The following is a 24068-nucleotide window of genomic DNA, read 5'->3' as shown; positions in this document are numbered from 1 at the left end:
TGTACTTAACCTAAGTGCACTACCACACACAGGATGGTCCTAATGCCAGCACATTAAAACCAACCCATGTGCAGTCAAGCAGCTTACATAGGTGCATGACTTTTCGGGTACCTGGTGGTAGTTTTTAAGCAGCAGGAACAGCATAGCCTGTGAGATATGGCGTGATGTTACACATGAAAATAAATCTTAAGCTTTTCACTTGTCAGTTAATGCTGTATCCACATTTCTGGTTAGGTCTGTATTGAGAATTATGGCCTTGTAGTAATTGTGCATTAATGAAAGAAAGAATTGTTCATCTGTTTACTGAATTTTTGGCATGAAAAATAAGTTATGAATTCAGGTATGTCATTACTTGATCAACAAATGATGCATTTTCCTTTGTTACATATTTAATAATATGATTTTTGATTTTCACAGAATTTGTCACTATCTGCACTGTTGATGGCATGCCGTTCTTCTGGAAGGTTACTTGATTCAGAACAGCACTCTGATGTGGCTGTGATTATAGTCCAGTTGGTTCCTCTTTTTTTTCAAAAGCAGGTAAAATATAGAGAACAATTTTTAAATAGTGTTAGTATAGGAATTTAAAGTGGTTGTAAACCACATATACCCAGTGAAGTGACTAGCTTCAGGTGATACAGAGATGAAACAATCTTACGTATAGTAATTCGTACCTTCTTATCTGCAGTCATCTCTTCTTTACAGTGCAGAATTTAAACAGCTTGTCTGAGATTTCAGGCCCCATTCACACATTGGGCAATTGGGAATTGCTGCCAGGATTGGCATGTTTCTGCTCGCAATCTAAAATTGTGGCAAATTGTGTGACTTGTGTTTTGGGTGCCATTCATCCTTAATGACATTCCAAACGCAGTGGGAATTTTCCATAATTGTCAGGCGTGTAAAAAATGCTCCAAATATTTGGTCCCTGAGCTTCTTTGCCAAACAAATGTGCAAAGGACTGCTTATTAGAGAAAATGAGCTGCCCTATGCGCAACAGATGGAATTACGTGAAAATCGTGCACATACAATCATGAGCTGGAACATGAGTTCCCGCTACGCAAACTGTGAAGTGGATCTCAGAAAGCAGGGGCTAGGGAGCTTAAAGCGGAAGTAAACCCATCCATAAAACAGTTTCATTTTCAGCACGTGCCAGAAATGTAACACTCCCATTGGTTGCGCTCTCAACCAAACTGTCAAACCATCCAATGGCTGGTGTCATAACTGATCACATATGGAGCATCATGGCAGTTGTTGAATAAACAGAGGCAAAGATGGCAGCTTGCTTGGCTGAAAACAATAGGAGGGTTTATTGCACTTTAAGTTGCATGCTACATATCTCAGTAAGGGGAGTTCTGAGAGCTGATTAGAGGGAAGGAACACACTCCCCTTCACACAGCACATAGTATGAGATTGACAGCCTTATCGCTGTTTCTATGTGCTAGAGCTCCTTTCCCTGTTACCTTCTTTCTCATGGTGTCAGGAAAACTAGTCCGAAGTGACTCATTCAGAGAAGAATGAGGCAATGAACAGAAGTGACACTTAGTGCTTTGGATTGATAGAATTACACACTATAGAGGGATATGCTTTGTTCATAATTCATGTCAGAGGTTTGCAACCACTTTAATACAGAAGATTATGCATTTAAAACTGCCTACAGAATGAAAACAACAATGCCATATTTTATTGATCAGTTTACATATACACCATTACTTACAATAGTCTTATGACAACATATACAACTCAGTTGTCAGAATTGTGAGACATTGACTCTAGTATATAAGAGCAGGTGGCTCTTAGTAATGTAGTTGGCTTAGTATAGCCATGAAATATTTGTACAAACAATATGTTAATGTTTAAACATAACATTTCCTAATTACATACAGTTGTGCTCAAAAGATTGCATACCCTGTCTAGAAATTGTGACATTTTGGCATTGAAACTGAAAATTTGATCATGAATAAAAACCGTCTTTTTATTTAAGGATAGTGATCATATGAAAACATTTATTATCACATAGTATTTTGGCTCCTTCTTAACCAATTGTTTACTGGGCATTTAACTAAGAACTAAGGGTATGTGAAGAGTAAAGAAAATTGCTGCAGTGAACAACTCAATGGAAAGCTGCTAACACTAAACCAACAAAGTCCAAGTGAAATATATAAAATAAGTGTAGCGCTGAATATACCAGAATGGAACACCATGGATAAGGTGGACCAAAGTATATAATTACAAATGGTGAATATGAGCGCTATGACACAGGATAAAAATGGTGTAATATTCAAAAACCTTGTCCAATCAGATGACTGTAATTAATTCCTCAGTGACAAATGATGGGATGATGCAGGCAAAAAGATAGCTGCGTGGCACATACAAAATGGGATGGATATTCGTCTAATGGAAAGTTGTAGATAAATACATCTTACCAGACAAGGTGGACCCACCTGATCACATTTTATGCAGGCATCTGTTGTTGATGTTTGTATCTTTTATAAGATTAAAAATCTTCTCCTTTTTCTAACCTTCACCATATGGAGCCTTTTTTCTTTTTTTGTAACATGGTTCCAATGTGACAACGTCTTATTTGTCACTGGCTCCTGGTACAAACCCTCCTTTGGGGTCCAATCTCTATCTGCTTGGAAGACCTGTCTGAGTTCTGGATATTTGGTTACCATAACGGGATCCATTTTTGTTGATCAATCAAACATCTGCTTCTGGAGGGATCCCTCTACAGGCTTCATCTGTATCTGAGTTGGTACTACCGACTAGCATCTGGCTTTTGGCCAACATAAGCCCAATATTGACCCAGTGTCGTATGACAGGTGGGTCCATCTTGTCTGGTGGACACAGCTATCCTCGTTCCTGCATCATCTCATCATTTGTCACTGAGGAATTAACTACAGTCATCTGATTGGACTCAACTTCTATGAAGTTCACCTATACTTCCTCTTTTTTGTGTTTGGACTTTATTATAGTCACTACACATTAATATTTTTCATATCCTCACAAGGTTTTTGGATATTACACCATTTTTATCTTGTGTCATAGCACTCATAGTCTCCATTTGTAATTCTATACCTTGGTCCACCTTATCCATGGTGTTCCATTCTGGTATATTCAGCGCTACACTTTTGTTTATATAAGAACTAAGGGTATGCAGACTTTTGAACAGGGGTTGCTTCATTTGTCTACTTTGTTCCATTCAGTTGGGACCTACAGTAGAATATGAACCCCTTAAAAAAATGTGTTTTGCCTGCTCAGTTATGTTTTCTTTAAATATGGTGCATACTGATTATTACCTACTTACTTCTAATCGACATAGTCTGGTATGTTAATATTTTACTATTAAAATAAACTTGTAATAATAATGAGAGCATCTGGCCTTTTTTTCATCAGATCGCTGGACAGCCTCTTCTGCAAGAAACATTTTGCTTTTTTCTGGATCTTTTTTCATATATTGCAAAGAAAACAGAATCTGCCAAGTTAATACAGGTACTACTTGAGTCACAGAACTTTTTTCCTCTATCAGTCCTCTTGAGTTCCAGAAAAAATATTTTTTTTCATTTTGGAGTAGGGATGAGCCGGACACCCCCCGGTTCGGTTCGCATCAGAACTCTAGAACGGACCGCAAATTTATACGAACGTTAGAACCCCATTGAAGTCTATGGGACTCGAACGTTCGAAATAAAAAGTGCTAATTTTAATGGCTAATATGCAAGATACTGTCCTAAAAAGGGTTTGGGGACCTGGCTCCTGCCCCAGGGGACATGGGTCAATGCCTAAAATGTTTTTAAAAATGGCCGTTTTGGGGCGGGAGCACTGATTTTAATGACGATTAAAGTGTGGGGGTCGCAGCTCCGCTCTAGGCCGGCCACGACGAAACCTCAGCTCCAGAGGTGGTCAGTGAGCTTTTATGCTCCGGGGCACACATATGACAGGGCTACTGATGTCTGCGTCACAGTGTGCCGGGCCAGCAGCCACCCTGTACTGATCAGAGAGTGGGTCAGTAATGGAATGTCTCCCAGTACTTCAGGACTGCGAAGTACAGCTCTCCCTGTCTCGGTTTTTCTGAGCAGCTGGGCATTCCCTGGGAGGTTGGTTTGGGGGTCCCTCACCTCCCTCTCTTCTCTCCCTGTCCATATTCCCCCCCCATCCCTGTGGGGGATGCTGCAGAGCGGTGTGTGTGTGTCAGTGCAGGGGCTCTTCCCGGGGGGGGGGGGGGGGCTGCGCTGGCTGTGTCATGAGTCCTGTTTTTTTATGTCCCTGGAGGTGCCTGTGAGGCTGGGTCTGTGTCCTTTACAGCGCTGTTCACCTCCATTTGCTTCAGCTCTGTCCTTCATGGTTTTTGCATTAGCGGCCATCTTGGGTGTGGGTAAGGGAAAGCATGCTCTTCTGGGCTTCGGAGGCCATTTCCCCTGCGATATGTCCTTATACTGGACGCCGACTGACATTTTCTAGAAGCCTGAACACGTTTTTCAACGTGTTCTAGCGGCAGCATGTGCCCCTGTGCTCTGGCGGCCATTTACCCTGTGTTTTATGTCCTTATACTGGACGCTGGGCAGCCATTTTCTTGGAGCCTGAGCACATTGCAGAGCGGTTTCAGTGCCATTAGCAGCAGCTTCTACCGACACAGAGCTGATTCCTCTGCACCTGGGAGCCAACAGAGACCACAGGCACTACCTGCTGGATAGCGCAGAACCTTTTAGGGTGGTGAGTCCTGCGGGAAAGAGCCCCTCTGCCAGCAGCAGTAAGGAGGGTGGGACTGTCACTGTCTTAAGTCCCCTTTGGGTCACAGACAGGGTAGGGCCTGCATGGCTTCAGAAACTGGTGTTTCTTCCCCCGAAATCCAGGCAATTGCAACTGGTTCGCCTGCGGAATGCGCAGTGCTTTTGGACACCTTGTTGGCGGTCCTCAATACGTTCGCTGCCAAGATGGAGGCGGTGCGTTAGCGCAAAGGTGCTAAAAAGCCGCCCTTGCCCCCCCCCCCCCCAGTCCTCTGGGCAGAGCTCTGATGTAGACTTGGGCCCTGCTGAGGCTGGCGACCCCTGCTCTGTTCAGGCGACGCTGACCTGGACCATTCGGACAGTGAGGATGAGTCCCCGTCTGGGTCCATGCACGACAAAGCGCTTGTTGGAGCACTTATCACAGCTGTGATCCCCTGAAGATTCAGGAGCCAGCAGATCCCTCTGCTGATGTAGCGGCCTCTTTTGGGTCCCGTAAGCCCGCCATTCCCCTAAGGTGTTCCCGTATCTGACTTATTTTGAGAAGTTAATTTACAAGGAATGGGGTCGACCGCAACTGATCTTTAGGTCCCCGAAATCATTGCGGTGCATTGCCCCTTTGAGGAGAGCCTTCTCAAAAAGTGGTTGGCTTCTGCGGTCCTGTAGTATCCAGGTTAAACAAAGTAATCACGATCCCGGTAGAGGGGACTCCTGCATTTAAGGATCCCATGGACAGGAAGGCCAAGGCAGGGTTCATGCTTTGTTTACAGTTGTGGGGTCAACCATGCGACCAGTACTGGCTTCTGCACTTGTGTCACAGACACTGAGTGGGCAAAACTGTTGCACTGTGATTTGGGAGAACAGCAGGCTAGTTCCACTCCTGTCTGCGTGGAACTAGCAGACCAACTAGTGCATGGCCTTGAGTACAATTGTGACGCGGCCCTGGATACCCTCCCTCTGTTACCCAGGGCTTCAGTGTCAGCAGTGGTGCCGAAGCGCCTGATTTGGTTGGAATGCTGGTCTGCTGACCCGGCATCCAAAAAAGCCCTGACGGATCTTCCCTTCCTTGGCAACCGGCTCTTTGGAGCCTCTTTGGATGACATTATTAAGAATGCCACAGGTGGTAAGAGTACTCTACTCCCACAGGCCAGGAAGGCTAAGGAGCCACGCCGTAGGCAAGGGCCCTCTTTTTCTGCTCAAATGGCTTTCGTCCGCCCGGAGCTTCGGCTAAACATTCCCAGCCCGACAGGACGACCATAGAAGGACAAAAACGTCCCTGGAACCGCAAGCCTGCGAACAAGAGTGCTACCTCATGAAGGTTTGCCCCCACCCATGACTCGGGTGGGGGGGTCGCTTTCTGGAGTTTGCAGCCAGGTGGTCCTCTCGACTGTCCGACCAATGGGTCAGCGATCTGATTTCCTACGGCTAGATAGAGTTCCTCTCTTGGCCGCAAAACAGATTCTTCTCCTCCAGTTATACCCGTTCTCCTCTTATACCCGTCCACTCTTGGTGGCAGTAAGGGACTTGCTGAATCGCGGGGTGATTGTACCTGTTCCAGACTCGGAACGCTTCCAGGGGTTCTACTCAAACCTGTTTGTAGTTCCCAAGAAGGAAGGGGTACGTCCAATCTTGGATCTAAAAGCCCTCAATCACTTTGTGAAAGTGCAGTGGTTCAGAATGGAATCAGTTCGCTCAGTAGTCGCTACACTCCATCAAGGGGACTCCCTAGCATCCTTAGACATGCACATACCAATATGCCTCCGACATCAAAGGTTTCTGCGGTTGCAGTCGGGGAAGCTCACTACCAGTTTGTGGCTCTCCCTTTTGATGTTTTATCAGCCCCCCGAGTCTTTTTACCAAGATATTGGTTCCTGTATTGGCGTTGCTACGGCAACACGGGATCGTGATCGTTGGTTACCTAGTTGATCTCCTCCTGAGAGCTTCTTCTGCCTCAGAGTTAGAAGAGGATGTGGCGATCACTATGCAGACCCTGCAAGAATTTAGGTGGCTGTTGAACCTAAAAAAGTCGGTGATAGTACCAACTCAGCATTTGGAGTACCTAGGCTTGCTGCTGTACTCCAGGGTAGCGAGAGTGTTTCTCCCTTCATACAAGCTGCAGACTCTCAGAGCTGCAGTAAAACTGCTGATGAACCGCAAGTGGTCGTCGCTGCGCTTCTGCATGCGAGTCCTGTGACTCATGGTGGCCTCCTTCGAGGCAGTACCATATGCCCAGTTCCACACCAGAGTCCTGCAGAAGGAGAGCATGACAAAGTGAGACAAATCTCCGTTGTCCCTGGATCAGGGGTTCCCTGATCTGGTGGCTGAGGTTCCCGGTGCTTCAGTCCGGGAAGTCGTTCCTACCTCTGAAATGGACGGTGATCACAACGGACGCCGGCCTAATCGGCTGTGGTGGAGTGATGGGCGTTCAGTCGACTCAGGGCCTCTGGTCAACGGAGGAACCCAAGTTGCTGATCAATCTGCTCAAACTGAGAGTGATCAGGCTATGTCTCTCCACATGGTCAATGAGACCGCAAGGTCCAGTCAGACAACGCCACTGCTGTGACATACGTCAATCACCAAGGAGGAACAAGAAGCTCGGCCGCCGCACGGGTGGTCGCTCACATACTTCGGTGGGCAGAGCGACATGTACTGGCCCTGTCGGCCATTTACATTCTGGGTGTGGAGAAATGGCAGGCGGACTATCTAAGTCGTCAGATTCTGGACCCAGGAGAATGGGCGTTGCTTTAACGGCATTGCTGTTGGGAGCCAGTTTTGAGGAATCGGGGTCTATCGGACACGGTGACCCCAACCATGTTGAGAGCAAGGAAATCTTCTCGGAAGATATATCTTCATACCTGGAAGGGCCTACATCTCCATATGTGAGGAGAAAGGATGGCATCCATGCTCCTTTTCTATATCCAGGATCCTGCTGTTTCTTCAGCAAGGGGTGGACCTGAAATTGGCATTAAGCACCATTAAAGGACAAATATCAGCTTTGGCTGTCCTTTTTCAGTGACCTCTGGCGTCTCACTCTCTAGTCCCCTTTTGCTCAAGGGGGAGCTACATGTAGTCCCTCCGGTGTGTCCGTTACCCCCGTGGGATCTGAACCTGGTATTATCTGCACTTTAAAAACCGCCATTTGAAAATATCAGAGTTTCTCTTGTTGAGTCTTTCCCAGAGAGTGGTCTTTCTAGTGGCCATCACATCGGCCAGGGGTTTCGGAACTGGCGGCCTTGTCCTGCAAGTCGCCCTATCTGTTTATCCACAAGAATAAGGTGGTGCTGCGTCCGCAACTGTCTTTTCTGCCGAAGGTAGTCTCAGCGTTTCACATTAATGAGGACATTGTGTTATCTCTGTCTCCTAAGCCGACACATCCTAAGGAGGTGGCCCTTCATGCTCTGGACGTGGTTTGGGGTCTGAAGGTGTATTTGTCTGCTACACTTTGCTATTCATTCAGAAACGCCCCTGTGAGTATAGTAGAATACTAGAGTAAAATGTATTTTACTAGGAAGTGCAGAGTATGTAGAGTTTTTTTTACTACTTTCTACACGCTTGCTTTCTTTCAGCTCCCTTACGGAAGTCAGACTCACTGTTTGTTTCGGTGGCTGGTCCAAGGAAAGGCATGGTGGTCTCGTCAGCCACCATTTCCAGGGGGGATCAGACAGATTATAGTACAAGCCTACACCTTGAAGGGGCAGGTACCCCCCTTTCCGGTCACGGCCCACTCCACGAGGGCAATTGGAAAGTCTTAGGCCTTCCGACATCAAATGTCTATCACTCAACTGTGTAAAGCGGCGACCTGGTTGTCTGTCCACACGTTTACAAAGTTCTACAAGGTAGATGTCAGTGCATCGGGTGATGCCAGTTTTGGCCGCAAAGTTTTGCAGGCGGCTGTATAGTTGCAATGGCGTATGCAAATTTTTTCCTTTTTTTTTTTTTTGGGGTAAAAGTACAGTACCTTTAAGTTAATGCACTGTTGCATTTGTTACCGCAGTTTTTGGTGCAGTTTGAGGGTAGTGCTTCTCCATTGAGCACCCAATGGTCTACTGAAGAGAAGCTGTGTCAGTTGGTGAATATAAGAGAAAATAGGATTTTTTTGTACTTATCGTAAAATCATTTTCTCTGTAATTCACCGACTGACACAGCACCCGCCCTTCATATTTTTCTTTACGTGGTACAGCTTGTTGACGTACTGAGGCTGCAGTAGCATGCTGAGGGGTTGTTACTTAAGGGACTGCCCCTCTAGTTTTATTATCACATGTAATGCCTAGTCCTCTCCTGAAGGTGGCATAACAACCCAATGGTCTAAAGAAGAGAAGCTGTGTCAGTCGGTGAATTACAGAGAGAAGGATTTTACGGTTAGTACAAAAAATCCTATTTTTCCATGGCTGGCGCTATAGTCCAACCTACAGTCGCAGCCATTGGTTTATACAAATTCCTTATAGAACAAGTTAAGTAGATGCTTAACCTCTTTCCCAGTGAGGAAGTGGAGAATTATGCAGACCTTCCTCAAGTTCTGTGTTTTTTTCGATCAATGCCATTTTGGATTCAGTCCAACAAGCATCTTGTTTGTCCCTCCTGTTAATCCACATGCGCAGGTCTCTGTGGCTTAAGCATTGGGCAGCTGAGCTATCATGCAAGAAATACTTCATTGGATTCCCATTCAAAGGCGAGCCCTTTTTTGGGGATGATCTGTATAATTTCATCCAAAAAATTACTGGTGGTAAATCTACGCTTTTACCAATTAAAAAGCGTAAACGGCCATCTTTTAAACATTCTCTTTCCCCATCCCCTAGAACATCAAGCTCTAGTCAGTGGCGAAGGCCTTCCCAATCTGGTTCCAGAGGAAAGGCCCAAGGTCAGGCCCAAAGTCAAAAGAAGTCAAAAGGGACAAAAATCTGCCAAGCAGGGCCCCAAAGCATCCCTATGAAGGGGCAACCCCACTCGGCCGAGTGGGGGGAAGGCTCCTACAGTTTGTTGGAGCCTGGCGGAAAGAGGTTCATGACAGATGGGTAGTCTCCTCAGTAGCTCTGGGCTACGAGCTAGAGTTCCTAAAGCTTCCATCATCTCAATTCATAAGGTCAAGGGCCTCCAGAGATCCAGTAACGCGAAAGCTGCTTCTTCTGGCCTTAGATCGCCTACTGTCCCAAGGGGTGATAGTAGAGGTGAACCCAGAAGAGCAGTTTTATATGAATCTCTTCATAGTTCCAAAACCAAATGGAGATGTCAGACCCATTCTAGATCTAAAAGACCTGAATCAATTCCTGCACATTCGGTCCTTCCGAATGCAGTCAATCCACTCAGTGGTCTTCACCCTTCAAGGGGAAGTATTTATGTAATCTTTAGATATCAAGGATGCATATCTCCCATGTGCCAATTTTTCCTGCTTACCAAAAATATCTAAGGTTCACGGTGGGACAGCACCACTTTCAATTTGTGGCCCTTCCTTTCGGTCTTGCTACAGCTCCTCGAGTGTTTACAAAGATTCTAGCTTCGCTCTTATCGAATCTACGAGCCCAGGGCATAAACATGGTAGCTTATCTGGATGATTTGCTACTCAAAGAGCAGTCAGAAGTGGACCTGAACCACAGTGTTTCCAAGACAGTGAAACATCTGGAAAGCCTAGGGTGGATTCTCAATCTAGAAAAGTTTTCCTTGCAACCGTTAGAGGCAGTAATATGACAAAAATGGGAAGAATTTCGGTCCTCAAGAAAGATGATAGAATATTTATAATCTGAAAGGAACAAGTGGTCCCATGGAATGATGCGGGGGGAACGGAAGGAGGTGACAGTGGAGATGAGAGGGAGAGGAAATTCTAGAGGGGGTGGGTGCTCCCTTTTTTCTTTTTCTTTTCTTTGTATGAGTGTGGGGAGAATGATTAGGAGGGAAAGGGTAAAGGGAAAGTTAATAAGGAAATATAATAGCCTAAAAGTAAGATCCCTTTATCGTTCTGTAAAGGAAGTGTTTTATGTTTGTTTTTTTCGAATGTTGATTGTTGGATAAATGTTAATATGTTGTTTGTTAAAATGTAATAAAAAGTAATTTTGAAACAAAAATCTTTTGCAAGGCCTTTCTTCCTCTACTATGGAAGATCGTAACTACACATGCCAGCCTGATAGACTGGGGAGCAGTTCTGGAAGAAACATGTACTCAGGGAAGATGGTCCACAACCGAAAGGCTCTTGCCATCAATATCCTAGAAATTTGGGCAATTTGGCCCTCGGGAACAGTTCTTTAAGACTACAAGGTCATCCTATTCGGGATCAGTCCGACAATGCCACAGCAATGGCTTACATCAATCACCAAGGTGGCACCAGAAGTCTGGATGCACAAAAAGAGGTGAATCGCATTCTGACATGAGCATAAAAGCATGTTCCCTACCTATTGGCAGTCTTCATTCCAGGGGTAAAAAATTGGCAAGCAGATTTTCTAAGCCACCAGCAGCTTTGTCCAGGAAAGTGGGCTCTACACCCCGACAGATTTTAAATCATATGTCGAAAATGGGGAACCCCGGATGTAGACTTGTTTGCGTCTAGATTCAGCAGGAAACTGGACAACTTTGTGTCAAGAACAAGGGATGTACTTGCTTAGGGGTCAGATGCTCTGGCAATTTCATGGGATCAGTACAATCTAATCTATGCCTTCCCTCCAAATCCACTTCTACTGTTCCTGGCGAGAGTCAAAAGGGAAGAAAAGTTGGTCCTTTTAGTAGCCCCGTCTTGGCCCAGACGACCTTGGTATGCAGAAATCGTAAAGATGGCAGTAGGCAGGCCTTGGGTCCTTCCTCTCCAGCCAGATCTGCTCTGCCAAGGTCCAATATACCACCCTGCCTTACGAAGTCTAAATTTGATGGTTTGGCTGCTGAGACCCACATTCTGAAGGACCATGGGCTCTCGAATTGAGTCCTTGCCACCCTGGTTAATGCCAGAAAGCCAGCCTCAAGGCTTATTTACTATAGAATCTGGAAGGCATATGTTTCCTGGTGTAAACCCGGGGGATGGCATCCTAGGAAGTATGTCATTCACAGGATCCTGGCCTTTCTCCAGTCAGGCCTAGAGATGAAATTTGCCTTGAGCACTAGCAAGGTCCAAATTTTGGCCTTATCAGTATTTTTTCAGAAGCCACTTGCTTCACATTCCCTTGTCCGGGCCTTTTTTCAAGGGGCACTGCACTTAAATCCGCCAGTCAGACCTCCAGTATGCCCATGGGATTTGAATTTGGTTTTGTCCACATTACAGGGACAAACTTTTTGCACCATGCTTCTTTAGCCCTTTTGACTAAGAAGTTGGACTTTTTAATAGCTAAATCTTCTGCCAGGAGAGCATCAGCGTTAGCAGCTCTTTCTTGCAAAGACCCCTATTTGATTATGCATAAGGACAGAGTAATGATGTGTCTGCATCAGTCCTTCTTAGCCAAGGATGTTTCAGGATTCCATTTGAATCAAGATGTAATCCTACCATCCTTTTTTCCAGATCCGCAGTCCACGGAAGAAGAATCTTTACACACTCTTGATGTTAGGGCAGTCAGTATCTATCTGCAGGCAACCAAGAAAGATAAGAAAGACTGATTGTTTATTCATCCTGACAGAAGGCCCTAAAATAGGCCAGGCAGCATCAAAATTCACTCTATCCAGATGGATTAGACAAGTTATTTTTCAGGCCTATGGTATAAAGGGGAAGACTCCTAATTTTAAGTTAGAGCACACTCAACTAGGGCTGTTCGTGATTCTTGGGCAGTGCATCACCAGGCCTCCATAGCTCAGATCTGCAAGGTTGTGACTTAGTCTTCAGTCCATATATTCATTAGATTCTATCAGGTGGATGTAAGAGGGCAAGAGGATGCCACCTTTGGACGCAGTGTACTGCAGGCTGCAGTTTAGTTCCTCTGGTCTGTTTGCGGTCTATGTTCCTGATCTGTGTCTCCGTCCCCTCAAATTGAGCATTGCTTTGGGACATCCCACTATGTAGTGAAGGTTCTGTGTCTCATGATGTATGGACAAGAAAATAGTATTTTTGAATACAGCTTACCTGTAAAATCTTTTTCTTGGGAATACATCACGGGACACAGATCTCCTGCACTTCTACAGGTTTTTACGTGGTTACTTATCGCTTTGCTATAAAACTGAGGTGCTCCCCAAATGTGAGGTGTTATATAGGGGAGGAATTCTCCTTAATTAGGGTTAACCAGTGTACAATCACCAAAGGTGCCTATCTAACCCACTATGTATTGAAGGCTCTGTGTCCCGTGATGTATTACCAAGAAAATAATTTCACAGGTAAGCTGTAAAGCTTTATTCAAAAATCCTATTTTTCTCTGAAGTTCATTGACAGACATGGCACCTACCCCTCCTATTTCTGTTTGTACTGCTTATGACAAACTGAGCTGCTGGATGCAGTGTGAGAGGTTATAGCCAGTAGGACCATCCCTTGGGCGGTACTGTGCAAGTGTTGCTGTTTTTAACACTTTCTGCCTAGTCCTCTCCTAAAGGGAAGATATAACCCTAAGGTCAAGAAGAGCTGCTGTGTTTGTCAATGAACTTCAGAGAAAAGGATTTTACGGTGGGGACAAAAATCCTATTTGTTTGTTTTTCCCTTTTTATTGGTTGAACTAGGTGAACTATTTTCAACCAGACTAAGTTTATGAAGACAGATTATGTATTTGCAAAATTTTTATTCTTTTTTGGTTTATTTAGCAAAAAATAAATGTAGCGCCTGCTCCTGAAGAGCACGCGCTGTGTTTTGTCATTTAACTTTACCCTTTTGACCTCAGCACCAGTCTGACTGGACTGCAGGGTATTCTGCCTGGCCATAGGTAGCACTGTCACTTTTGGCAGGTATTGAAACACAGTCTAGTTGGGTGCATTAAGATTAATCTCTCTGGGAACCAGCCTAGTGGGAGTGTCACTCTTGCTGTGCATCCTGGGAGAGGGTACATAAGGTGTGTCGGGTTTCCGGTCCAGAAGTGGTTTCTGGCTGATGGTCCTGGTCCTCCTGACCAGCCCCCAGGACTTCCATGGCCTGGGGTGCGGATCCAGCCAATATTATGTCTTGGGGTTGGCTATTCCGAGGCGAGGAAACTGAAGGAAGGATTCTGAGGTGGTCCGGTGCCATCTCGGTATTAGGAGAGGCCCAGCAACTGAAGGTATCCAGTGGAGGACTCTTTGGGAGAAGGCCACGCAAAGGTTGGATTCTCAACTAGAGCATGGACATGTTGAAAGATCCAAGTGAATCCAATCTTGTGTGGTATCGCCGGACCGGCTGCAAGATACTGGTACCATACGAGAGCTCTACAAATTTTCAGTTTACCAAGATGACCTACATAATGTCTGTGGCAGAGACTTGTTCTTGATCTGAGCACCCTGTTGGTTGCTAGGCCTGGTGAGAGAAGGACTATCCATAAGGGTGAAAATCCAGCTGTGAATGGCTATTCTCTGGATTTGCTGATACAAGAGACTTTTTTACACTAGCACTAAGAGTATCTGGATTTTCCCTACCTTACCCTCTAACCCTATGTTGAGAGACTGTGTTGTTAACAATTTTTTCGCAAATAAAAATCCCTTCAAGTGGATCTGGCATCAGTCTCTACAGTTCTTGGGCCATCTACCTGGGGAAACCCCTAGATGAACGCGAGGTGAAAAAGGGCCTTTTACACATGATCGGCTTTTAACCAATGACAGCTGATCATGGCTTTTATTTTCTCGCGCTGACAACGTGATGAGAGAAGACAGCCAATAACTGGCTTCCGTTAAAGGGACATCGGCACTGATAACCAGTGCCACCTATCAGAGCCCATCAGTGCAGCCTCATCTGTGAAGGAGAAAAATTACCTGTTTGCAAAATTGTATAACAAACTATGAAAACAGTTTTTTGTTTTTTTTTGTTAAATAAAAATGTCAGATGGGTACAATGTTACATGACTGGGCAATTCAGCACTGAAAGCTCAAAATTGGCCTGGGCTAGAAGGGTGCAAAACTGCCCAGTAGGTAAGAAGCCTCTATTTGTGTGGAAAAATAGGATGAAAGTGGAAAATTGGCCTGAGCGGGAAGAGGGTAAAAGTGTCCTGCATTGAAGTGATTAAAAATTTAATATATAGTGTTTTAAGTTTGTGCTGCTCAGATGCACGTGTAGCTCTGCTTTAATTATAAAGTACAGGACCCAGGCAGAGTATTCATACAACATGGGTTGTATGCTCTTAATTTCAGGTGATATAACATTGGCAAGTTTTTGAGGACATGCCCTCCCGGGGAGCCTCCCCTATAACCCTACCCCACTCCATGGGTGCTTTTTTTTTTTTATTTATTTATTTATTTATAAAGCATCTAAAGCTGTTGGACCTCTTCTCTTTCATGGAGAAATCAGCTTATCTAGTTTGGTTTTTTTTCTTCATTTTCTTAGGATTATTCAATCAACCCTAACTGTCTTCTAATGCCTACACAGAACTTCATGCAACATGCTTGCTAATGTTAAAAAAAACTCATTGTCTCTGTCTGCAAGTTCCTTGATACTGGTCAGATTGTCTTTCCAAGCCCCTTTGGGTAAAGAGAGACCTGCAAAAACTTGCAAATCACTATCTGTTCATGAACAGTTGGTGTGTATTTTAAAACAATTGGATCACGCTTGAAAATATTTTCAATCCCCCTAAATGTTTGCAGTACTGTATCCAGTGGAAGAAGAATAGGCAAAAAAGTGGGCTGTTCCTGGGTTAATCCTGCTGTCCTAAACAAACCTCTCACTTTACCTATTGAGGATGTTTCTTCATTCAAAGATTCTGCTGATGGAAGGTTGAGACGCTCATAAAAGCTCTATTTAACCTGTCATGACCAGGCTCGCTGATATTTCTGTTTGTCAAACTGCAGCTAACTGGACTAGGATAATGAATATACAACATATGACAACCTGCATTTCACGATCGTGTTGTTAGAGCAATGCAATTGTCTTCTGCTCTTCTTTTTTGTGTAGATGTCCTGAAACGCATCATGAAAAACAAAATCAGAATGGATCTAATCTCTATTCATTTGCGCAGAATCAAATGGATAAAGGTTTGGACATTGGAAGCTGCCCGTCAAAGGTGCTGCACATGTATGCCCTTTAAAGGAAGATGTCTGTTTGGTGAAGCAATTGACCTGTTCTTGAACGAGGTCACGGGTGGGAAGGTTTTAATTCATCAGAGGAAGGTACCAAAACCCATTTATTCAGGAGCCCCCCGATCCTCTAAACACAAAGCACCTGTATGCTCTAACCAGGCTTCAGTTTCAAACCCTAAGTTCAGCCCTTCTTTTGACACAAGGCTTCCCCACAGCCCTCTTTACAATGAAAAAGCACCCTCTCTTCTAAGAGTGAGGGTCTGTCTAAAACAGTATGCATCCCTCTGAGCCACAAACTTCTCAGACCTGTGGTTTTAAAAGGGTAGAACATAGAGTTCAGACCTTTACCACATCACCACTTTCTTCTTTCAAATCAACCAAAAGATCGCCAAGGACAGTCAGATTTTCAGCATGTACTGTTCCATTGGTTTCAATGCTGGAGCCTGGATTGATCCTGGATTAGGGATATTGCTATGTTTGTTGTACTGATTTTGCTTATGGTATTACTTTTATATGCCTGATTCAAGTTTATTATGTGCATGATTTTCCGAGGTACTTGACCTTCCGACCCAGCTGCAGCTAATAGAATATATCTTAACTTTTACTATGGTCACCGGGATGAGTATGTCACAATGAGAAGAAGTCATGTTCATGATTTGATTTCATGACTTAGAGGGGATTGTTGTGATATGGCTGAACCGGAGTGACTCCATCTTTATAAGTTCATATAAGATTAACTTGGGTTCACCTGTTAATTAGTTTAAACTCTGTATTTACAGACTGTAGCGATTTTCCTATAAAGCATACATATAAGAAAATATAGCTTGCATAAACAGTTTTATTCTGTATTGTCTAAATAAAGAACTTGTGTCTCAATATGTCTGGGCCACAGGACTCATGTCTGACTCATGAAAGCTGATGACATAATTAATAATATGTAATGTACACCTCTGTACTCTGTTAACCACACCCATGTTCTATGCAATGATTGGCTAATAATAGCGCATATAAATTTTAGACCCGCCCAGAATTAAACCAGACAAGCTCTGAACACCAACTTTGACTAATCTCTTCTTGTGTTCAGAAAAATGCTGTCTCCTTAGTGCTGCAGTGCTAAGTGGGTTTTGGAAGTGTGGTAATTGCCGTAATTATACCTAGCTGGTCTTTGTCAGGTATATAGAAATACCATTTTAATCACAACAGTCATTGTACCAATACAACCACAAGACAGGTTCAAGGGACCTAAAATTTCTTGAGAAATTCCTTCAAATTCCAAAATTTCACATGAAATCCACAAGGTCCGTAATTTCCTTTGAGATCAGGGCAACACCAACATTCAAGATGCAAATCTGCATGTTCCCATTTTCCCAACTCATTAGCAATTTCTACATTTTGCAATTGCAGACAACCACTTAGATCTTAGCCTTCCACCTGGATGACCTGAGTTCTGAGAAGTGCAAGCAAGGGTGCTATTTGGACAACCTTCTCATGAAGGATTCAGCTCCCTTGCAAATGTCCTATAAGACAATTCAGCCCCCCTCAGCAAATGTGCTATAAGACAATCCAGCTGCTTCCAGGCCCTTTGGCTGAGTGATCAATTTTAACACATTTGTGCCTGGCATGAATGCAGTCAATTTAGCCCCAGAGATTAGTCTGTGCTTTTTATACTGCCCTTCCCAAACAAGTCTTGACCTAAATCTTGCTCTTCGCACCCTAAAAGGGCAGGTGTAAGCCTTTTATCCATCCTTTTTCAGATACTTCTGGCTTCACACTTCCTTGTGTCGATCTTTATTCAAGGTGTTAGGCCCTTCTTGCAGAACCTTGTGTATCCCTGGGACCATAGTTTGTCTCTCTCTGCCCTGCAGAAACCATCAGGGATATTGGAGATTTTTGCCAGCAAAGTAGCCTTTTTCATAGCCATCATATCTGTCATACATGTTTCTGAACTGGCAGCCCTTTCATGTAAGAAGCCTTTCCTTATATTTCACAATGACAAGGTTGTATTACACTCAAGACCATCCTTTTTTCCAAAGGTGGTTTCAGTGTTCCATCTCAATGAGGACATTGTTCTGCCATCTTTGTGCCCTGCTCCTAAGCATCCAAAGGAATTATCTCTACATTGCCTCTTCATATCTGTAAAACTGCCCTGGGCTTTAAGGACCCAAGTCTCTGTTGTCCAACTGTGTAAGGCCGCCACCAGTTCTTCTGTTTATATTTTATCAAATTTTCACCAAGTCGATCTCTAATATTCTGCGGATGCAGCTTTTGGCCGCATGGTTCTTGCAGCGGCACTGTGAATTTGACCCTGTCCTTGACATTTGTTTTTTCGAACCTGTTGGCATAGTTCCTTTGGCCTACTTGTTGCCCAAACGTTGTGTTCATTGCTTGGGAATGTCCCATGGTATATAAATAAGTTGCATTTGTCTGGTATTTATATGTTTAGGATAAGAGGATTTTTTTCTTGCCTGTAAATTCCATATCCTGAAGTACGGTACAGGACAAAGGCCATCCTCTCTAAGCTCTCCTTGTTACTCTGTATTGCTTGCTACAAACATTGAGGACCCACGGAGTAGGGTAGGGTTATAGGGGAGGTGCCCCAAGTGGCCATGTCCTTAGAAGCTTGCCAGTGTCCAATCACCTAAAGGTACAAGCTTTTATAACTCATGATGTTTGAATACGTTGCCTGTGTCCTGTATTGTACGCCAAGATATAGAATTTACAGGCAGGTCAAAATTACTATAAAGTGATTTGTAAAGCTTTTTTTAAAAAAAAAAAACATGTCATACTTGACTCCACTGTGCAGCTCCGTTTTGCACAGAGTGGCCCCGAACACCATCGTCTGGGGTCCCTCGATGGCTCTGGCGGCTCCTCCCCACATCAGATAACCCCCTAGGAGAAGCGCTCTCCCAGGGGGGGTTTCCTTGCAGGTGTGCTCCCGAGTCGATCATTTGGCTTCCATACCCACCAAGTGTATGACTCGGCCCTGCCCCCTGATGCATTAAGGTGAAAAAACACAAGGGTTTACAACCCCTTTAACTAAAATGACATAAAAATAATACAGAAACTGTTCCACTCACATGTAAAAGGTGTTCACAGGACTATAACGGCCTCCTAAAGACTGGGATAAATAGAACCATGGATAGGTTATAGCTCTACCCTTAAAAAAAGGTCAATACTTTGATGGAATGTGTTTGGTCAAACCGTAATGATTGGATCTGTGTTTTCATGTGATAGTGCTGTGTCCACTTTTTCATATGAGTGGAACAGCTTCTGAGTTGCTTTTATGTAATTGTGAAATTTTACTCTACTATCTAAAATACCAGTGCGCAACCTTTTTGTCATATACTCACAAATGACATTAAATAATCTGAATATCAAATATTAAAGGTGAAAAATTGAAAAAGACAAAATATAAACCTATCCAGTCCACAGTGAAAAAAGTCCAATTATTCACTCTATTTACCTCCCTGGCGGTATGATTCTGTCAGGAATTTTATACCAAAAGCAGTACAATTCTTTTGCATGGAAATTTGGTGTTATGTATTATAGGCCTGCAATTCTTAGTAATTACTTACTAAAACCTGACCAAACAAGACTCTAGTAGACATCCCAGATGTGATAGTTTGAAACAAAAAATCATGAATCCTAATCTGATAAATAATATAATTTTATTCAATAATGTAATGCGAAATAATGAAATTTGTCAAACAAAGAAAATTCAATAAACATCCTGAGTGTGATAGATTTTGAAACAAGGTACAGCTCACAATCCGGACAATAGAACCGGCTTTCTTTTCGGACTTTTTTTTCCACTGCTCTCTCTTTGAGCAGCAAACCACACACATTTTGGTAGGTGCTGCCTTTTTTTGCGGTTGGTGGTATATAGTCCACAAAGTGACGACCTGTTAGGCGTTCTGGGTTGACTACGTCAACAGCATGTCGTCCAGGTCTGATCGCAGATCCTGATGGTGTCTGGTGTTTGATGAAAATCTTCTCAGCCACCTTCCAGGTAACATCGGCATGAATGAGAGGCTTGCGACTCTGTGCTCTGTATAGGACATATGCATTCCAAAGGCATTGCTCCAGAAGATGCCGGAAAAACTTTTTATAATATTTTTTTTTTTTTTGCTGCTTGCGCATAGCCGGATAAAATGTCATTGCCTGATCGGCTCTGTCGACCCCTCCCAGTGCAATTATAGTCTATCACGACTTGCGGCTTCAGCACATCTTTCCCACGTTTGGTGTGGACCATGGCAGTGGAGGTATTGTGCACCGTGCTCATGAGACACACATCCTCCTTGTCTCGCCATTGCATTGCCATCATCTTACCCTTCTGCCAGGCAACCATTTCTCCGGTTTTTAGCTTTTTCCTGGAGAACAGAGATGGCATGTCACGTCGATTAGGCCTAACTACCATACGCATCGGTCTTCTTTTTTAGCAAAACCTCAAAAAGTTCCGGAGACGTATAGAAGTTGTCCGTGGTCACACAATATCCCTGGTTCAGCAATGGCTCCAGCAGTGTGAGGACTGATGATGTGGCCATCCCATAGCCGCTGTATCTGGGGTTGAACTTCGTGCCTTTACCGTTGTAAATGACCGAATTCCAGATGTACCCGGTGGATGACTCGCAGAGCATGTAGGATTTTATGCCAAATCTCGCTCTTTTGGATGCAATAAATTGTATCCAGCTCAGGCGTCCCTTGTAGGCCACCAAGCTTTCATCCACGCAGACGTCCCTTTCTGGCAGGTAGGTCTGGTGGAAATTGGTCACGATAATTTGCCATACCTCCCAGATTTTTTTTTTAGTTTGGGTGCAGGATGCATGACCTCATCAAACTCCTCATTGTTTGTGAAGTGGAAATACTTCATGATGAGGGAAAAGCGGTATTCGGACATCACGGCGCCAAAAAACGGAGTGGCCAGTAATTTATTGGTGGTCCAGTACCATTTCTGGAGTGGTTTCCCCACCACCCCCTGAAGAATGAGTCCCAGGAACTGCCAGATGTCCTCTTTGGTCACTGGTTCCCACTTTCTGTTTCGGGAAAACCTGGCATGCAGAGTAGCGGATTGCTGCTCTTGGTAGCGGTTTGTCTCTGTGACAATTTTTTCAATTACATCCTCAGTGAGGAATAATTGCAGGTATGCCAGAGGGTTGTCGCATTCGACATCTACCTTCATCCCAGGTGATCCAGTGAAGGGGAATCTTGATGGCGCTACCTGGTCTGTATTGCAGTCGATAGGGCACCAATTGCGCACATCTCTGAGGTCAGGTGCAGGATCATCACTGCTGTCACTTGTCAGATCCGTGTCAGACGACAAATCTCCCCACAACTCGCTATCGCTAATTTCTGCGAGCAACTCCGTGTTGCTACCGCTGTCACTCAGCTGGTCCAATGGCGATTTTGTAACGAAGTGGCGCTTTTTTGATGCCATGTTAGATTTTATTTTATTGGAGGCAAGGGGCACTGTATAGTTATCAGTCAGATAGAGATGATACAGTGTAATCCTCTAAGATTACAGTGTATCACCTCTATTTATGTGTTTTTGTGTTCACTTTTTGAAATTCCCACCCAGTTCCGCTCCCATGCGCCGCTGCTGCTCGCAGGGAACGGAACCAGGAAGTCAGGATGCCGTGATCTCGCCGGCGATCGCGTCGGCGATCACAGGGGAGGACAGGGTAGAACATCGCTGGAGCGCCAGGAGAAGGAAAGATATCCGCTCGCCGCTCTGCAATGTTACCCCGAGCATGACTCGGGGTTACCGATTATACAAGAAAAACCAAACCCGAGTCACGCTCGGGGATACCGCCAGGGAGGTTAATGAAGAGTGATTTAAAAAAACCGAGTTTTAGCAAGGTGCCTTCCCCAGCAGGGAAAGAAGGATTGGATCTCAAGTTCTAGAGATCAAACAAATAATTAGACTTTTTTTTTTTTTTTTTTTTTTTACTGTGGACTGGATATGTTTATATTGATGTTTGATTTATGCATTTTTCATCATTATTGTTTGATATTCAAATTATTTAATGTAATTTATGAGTATATGACAAAAAGGTTGCACACTTATATTTTTATATATATATATATATATATATATTTATATATATATAGTAGATGTAAACCATGTGGATGGAAGAATCTCTGTTGTGAAGCATAGTTAGATCTAGGGGAGTGCTTTCCATTGTGCCAGCTCTGGAGCGCCACCCTTTAGGTACCTTCTGCTAATGTCGTGTTTGGTGAGCATTGATTCCAATCATGCGTGTTTGTACTTTGGACTTTTGTGTGATGGGCTTGTGTACACGTACTAGCCTGCCATCCAACAGATGTTGGCGGAAAGTTGGACAACAATTCTCTCTCGCTCTCTCTCGCTCTCTCTCTCTCTCTCTCTCTCTCTCTCTCTCATATCCATTTGGTCCATAGGAAAATCGTATCCCTAAAGAGTAGAGCATTGGTGGTTAACGCCTTGGATAAAGAGACCTTGACTTATCCAGAAGGAAACACAAAAGCATCTAGAATTACCTGTAAATTTGGTTTTGAATTAAAGTTAAACATGCCTATGAAGAAGCAAAGATACATAGATTGTATTTTGCATGCATATTAGAGTTCTTTTAGTTTAGCAGTGTAAAGATTTCTACAATAGGAATGATTTACCTAACACTTTGTTTTTCTAATTCTAGGTTTTATCGTTAATCCCTTCTTTGTGTCAAGAGGACTCTCCTGCACAGATAAAATTGTCAGTGCTGGACTTTTTATCCAGCTTAGCAAACATTCTGTTTCCACAGGAAGCACAGGTAACCTTTCACCATGTATAAATGTTTTATGGTAAAATGTAAACATTTGTAGCAAGCTATTATGATCATAGGTGGGTGGAAACATTCTAAATCTGATTCTTAGAGGATCAGGGTGTCCTCACCTGGGCTGGTTCTTCACTGGTCTCCTGGTCCTCGACGCCAGCACGATTACTGCGGGAAGCTGGCTATGACTCCCTGTCCAGGGATCACAGCTGGCTTCCCACTTTGCATGCATGAACTGTGCTGTGTGAAAGGTCTCACAGGCACCTGGAACCTGTGACACATCCCTGGAGGTTGTGAGAAGGCTGAACTTCCAGTGTAATCGCCTAGGCGTTTCCAGCAGAAGTGGAAGACTGTACCTGCCAAAACTAGGTGGGGAGGATTATTAAAAGTGGACCTTTACATTTAGGTTGAAGTTCTGCTTTAAAGTTTTACACTACATTTTAGAGCTATTCACTTTTATGAAATTTGACTGGGATTTTTACTTGTGACCCTTTTCCTAACATGAATGTGTATTTTGATTGGTTTCCCTATGAAAACATTTTTTGACTTGTACCTTAGGGGAGATCATCTCTCAAGGGACCAACCAGGCCAATTCCGTCCACTAATTCATTTTACACTGCCAATAATTTGTTGCGGCTCTCTGGTGGGGGAGGCGGTTGTCTGTAATGTGTTTTCTCTTCTGTTCATTTTAGGACATATCATAGATCGGTTGACCTTGACCACTGGATGTAGGATGCTAGGTACAAAAAAAACACCCTAAGCATGGCACTTGCTGGTGGCCATTCCCACCATCTCCTGACAACAGCAGTGCTCTAGGAGTTAGGACCCAAGAATTTGTACTGGAATTCTTCGTGAGTTTTAGTGATGTTCTCGGTGACATTATAGATCATTGTACTCTGCCCCCCCCCCCCCCAAAAAAACTGACAGAGCATGCAGTTTCTCAAAATGAAAAGTTGCAACAGCTCTGTCCCACGCACAGAGCAGCCTTTGAGAACTAACCGAGAGGCATTCATGACCAGCCAGTCCTGACCGTCCAATCACAGCATGCTTCCACAGACTGGCAGTACCAGCCAGCATCGTCATGCAGGTCCCCCGCATCAGAAATAGGACATCACCCAGGCGATGCACTCTCCTTCTCTAACCCAGGTGTTATGTATAACCTTGTGTCTGGGGGATGTGTAGGTTTACTGTGCGGAGGGAGTCCACATGTACCTGCCCAGGTCTGGCATCCACTGTTGTCCTAGGTGGCATCTGCAATCTCATTATAACACAGCCAGTCTGGCTCTTCCCTGTACTGTAGGCTGTAGCTGCCATGTTTTTTTTTTGTAGGCATTTTGCCTGGATGAGTGTAATTTCTGTGTATGGAAGGGGCACCCTTTTGGTTCACACTGGTGTGATGCGGGAAACCCTGCAATTCCTGTGCGGGCTCCTGCATGGTGCCTAAATCAATGTAAAGTTAATGAAACCCCCAGATCAG

At 44.1% G+C, this 24068-nt stretch overlaps 1 protein-coding gene across 3 annotated transcripts in view; it reads left to right on the top strand.

Moving 5' to 3' along the window:
* Positions 1-24068, top strand: part of FIRRM (FIGNL1 interacting regulator of recombination and mitosis) — a 387122-nt gene that overhangs the window by 286014 nt on the left and 77040 nt on the right. For 2 of the 3 annotated variants that reach the window (XM_077452604.1, XM_077452603.1), the window contains 3 exons: positions 418-540; positions 3394-3489; positions 22475-22588. In XM_077452604.1, the coding sequence (XP_077308730.1) occupies positions 418-540; positions 3394-3489; positions 22475-22588 (333 nt within the window). The remainder of the gene's footprint in view (positions 1-417; positions 541-3393; positions 3490-22474; positions 22589-24068) is intronic. The other variant, XM_077452605.1, reaches the window with a different exon arrangement.

This window comes from Lithobates pipiens, unplaced genomic scaffold (assembly GCF_037356315.1).
Source record: "Lithobates pipiens isolate NorthernLeopardFrog02 unplaced genomic scaffold, aLitPip1_a1.2 Scaffold_23, whole genome shotgun sequence".
Classification (NCBI taxonomy): Eukaryota; Metazoa; Chordata; class Amphibia; order Anura; family Ranidae; genus Lithobates; species Lithobates pipiens.
This window is presented reverse-complemented; position numbering and strand designations above follow the sequence as displayed.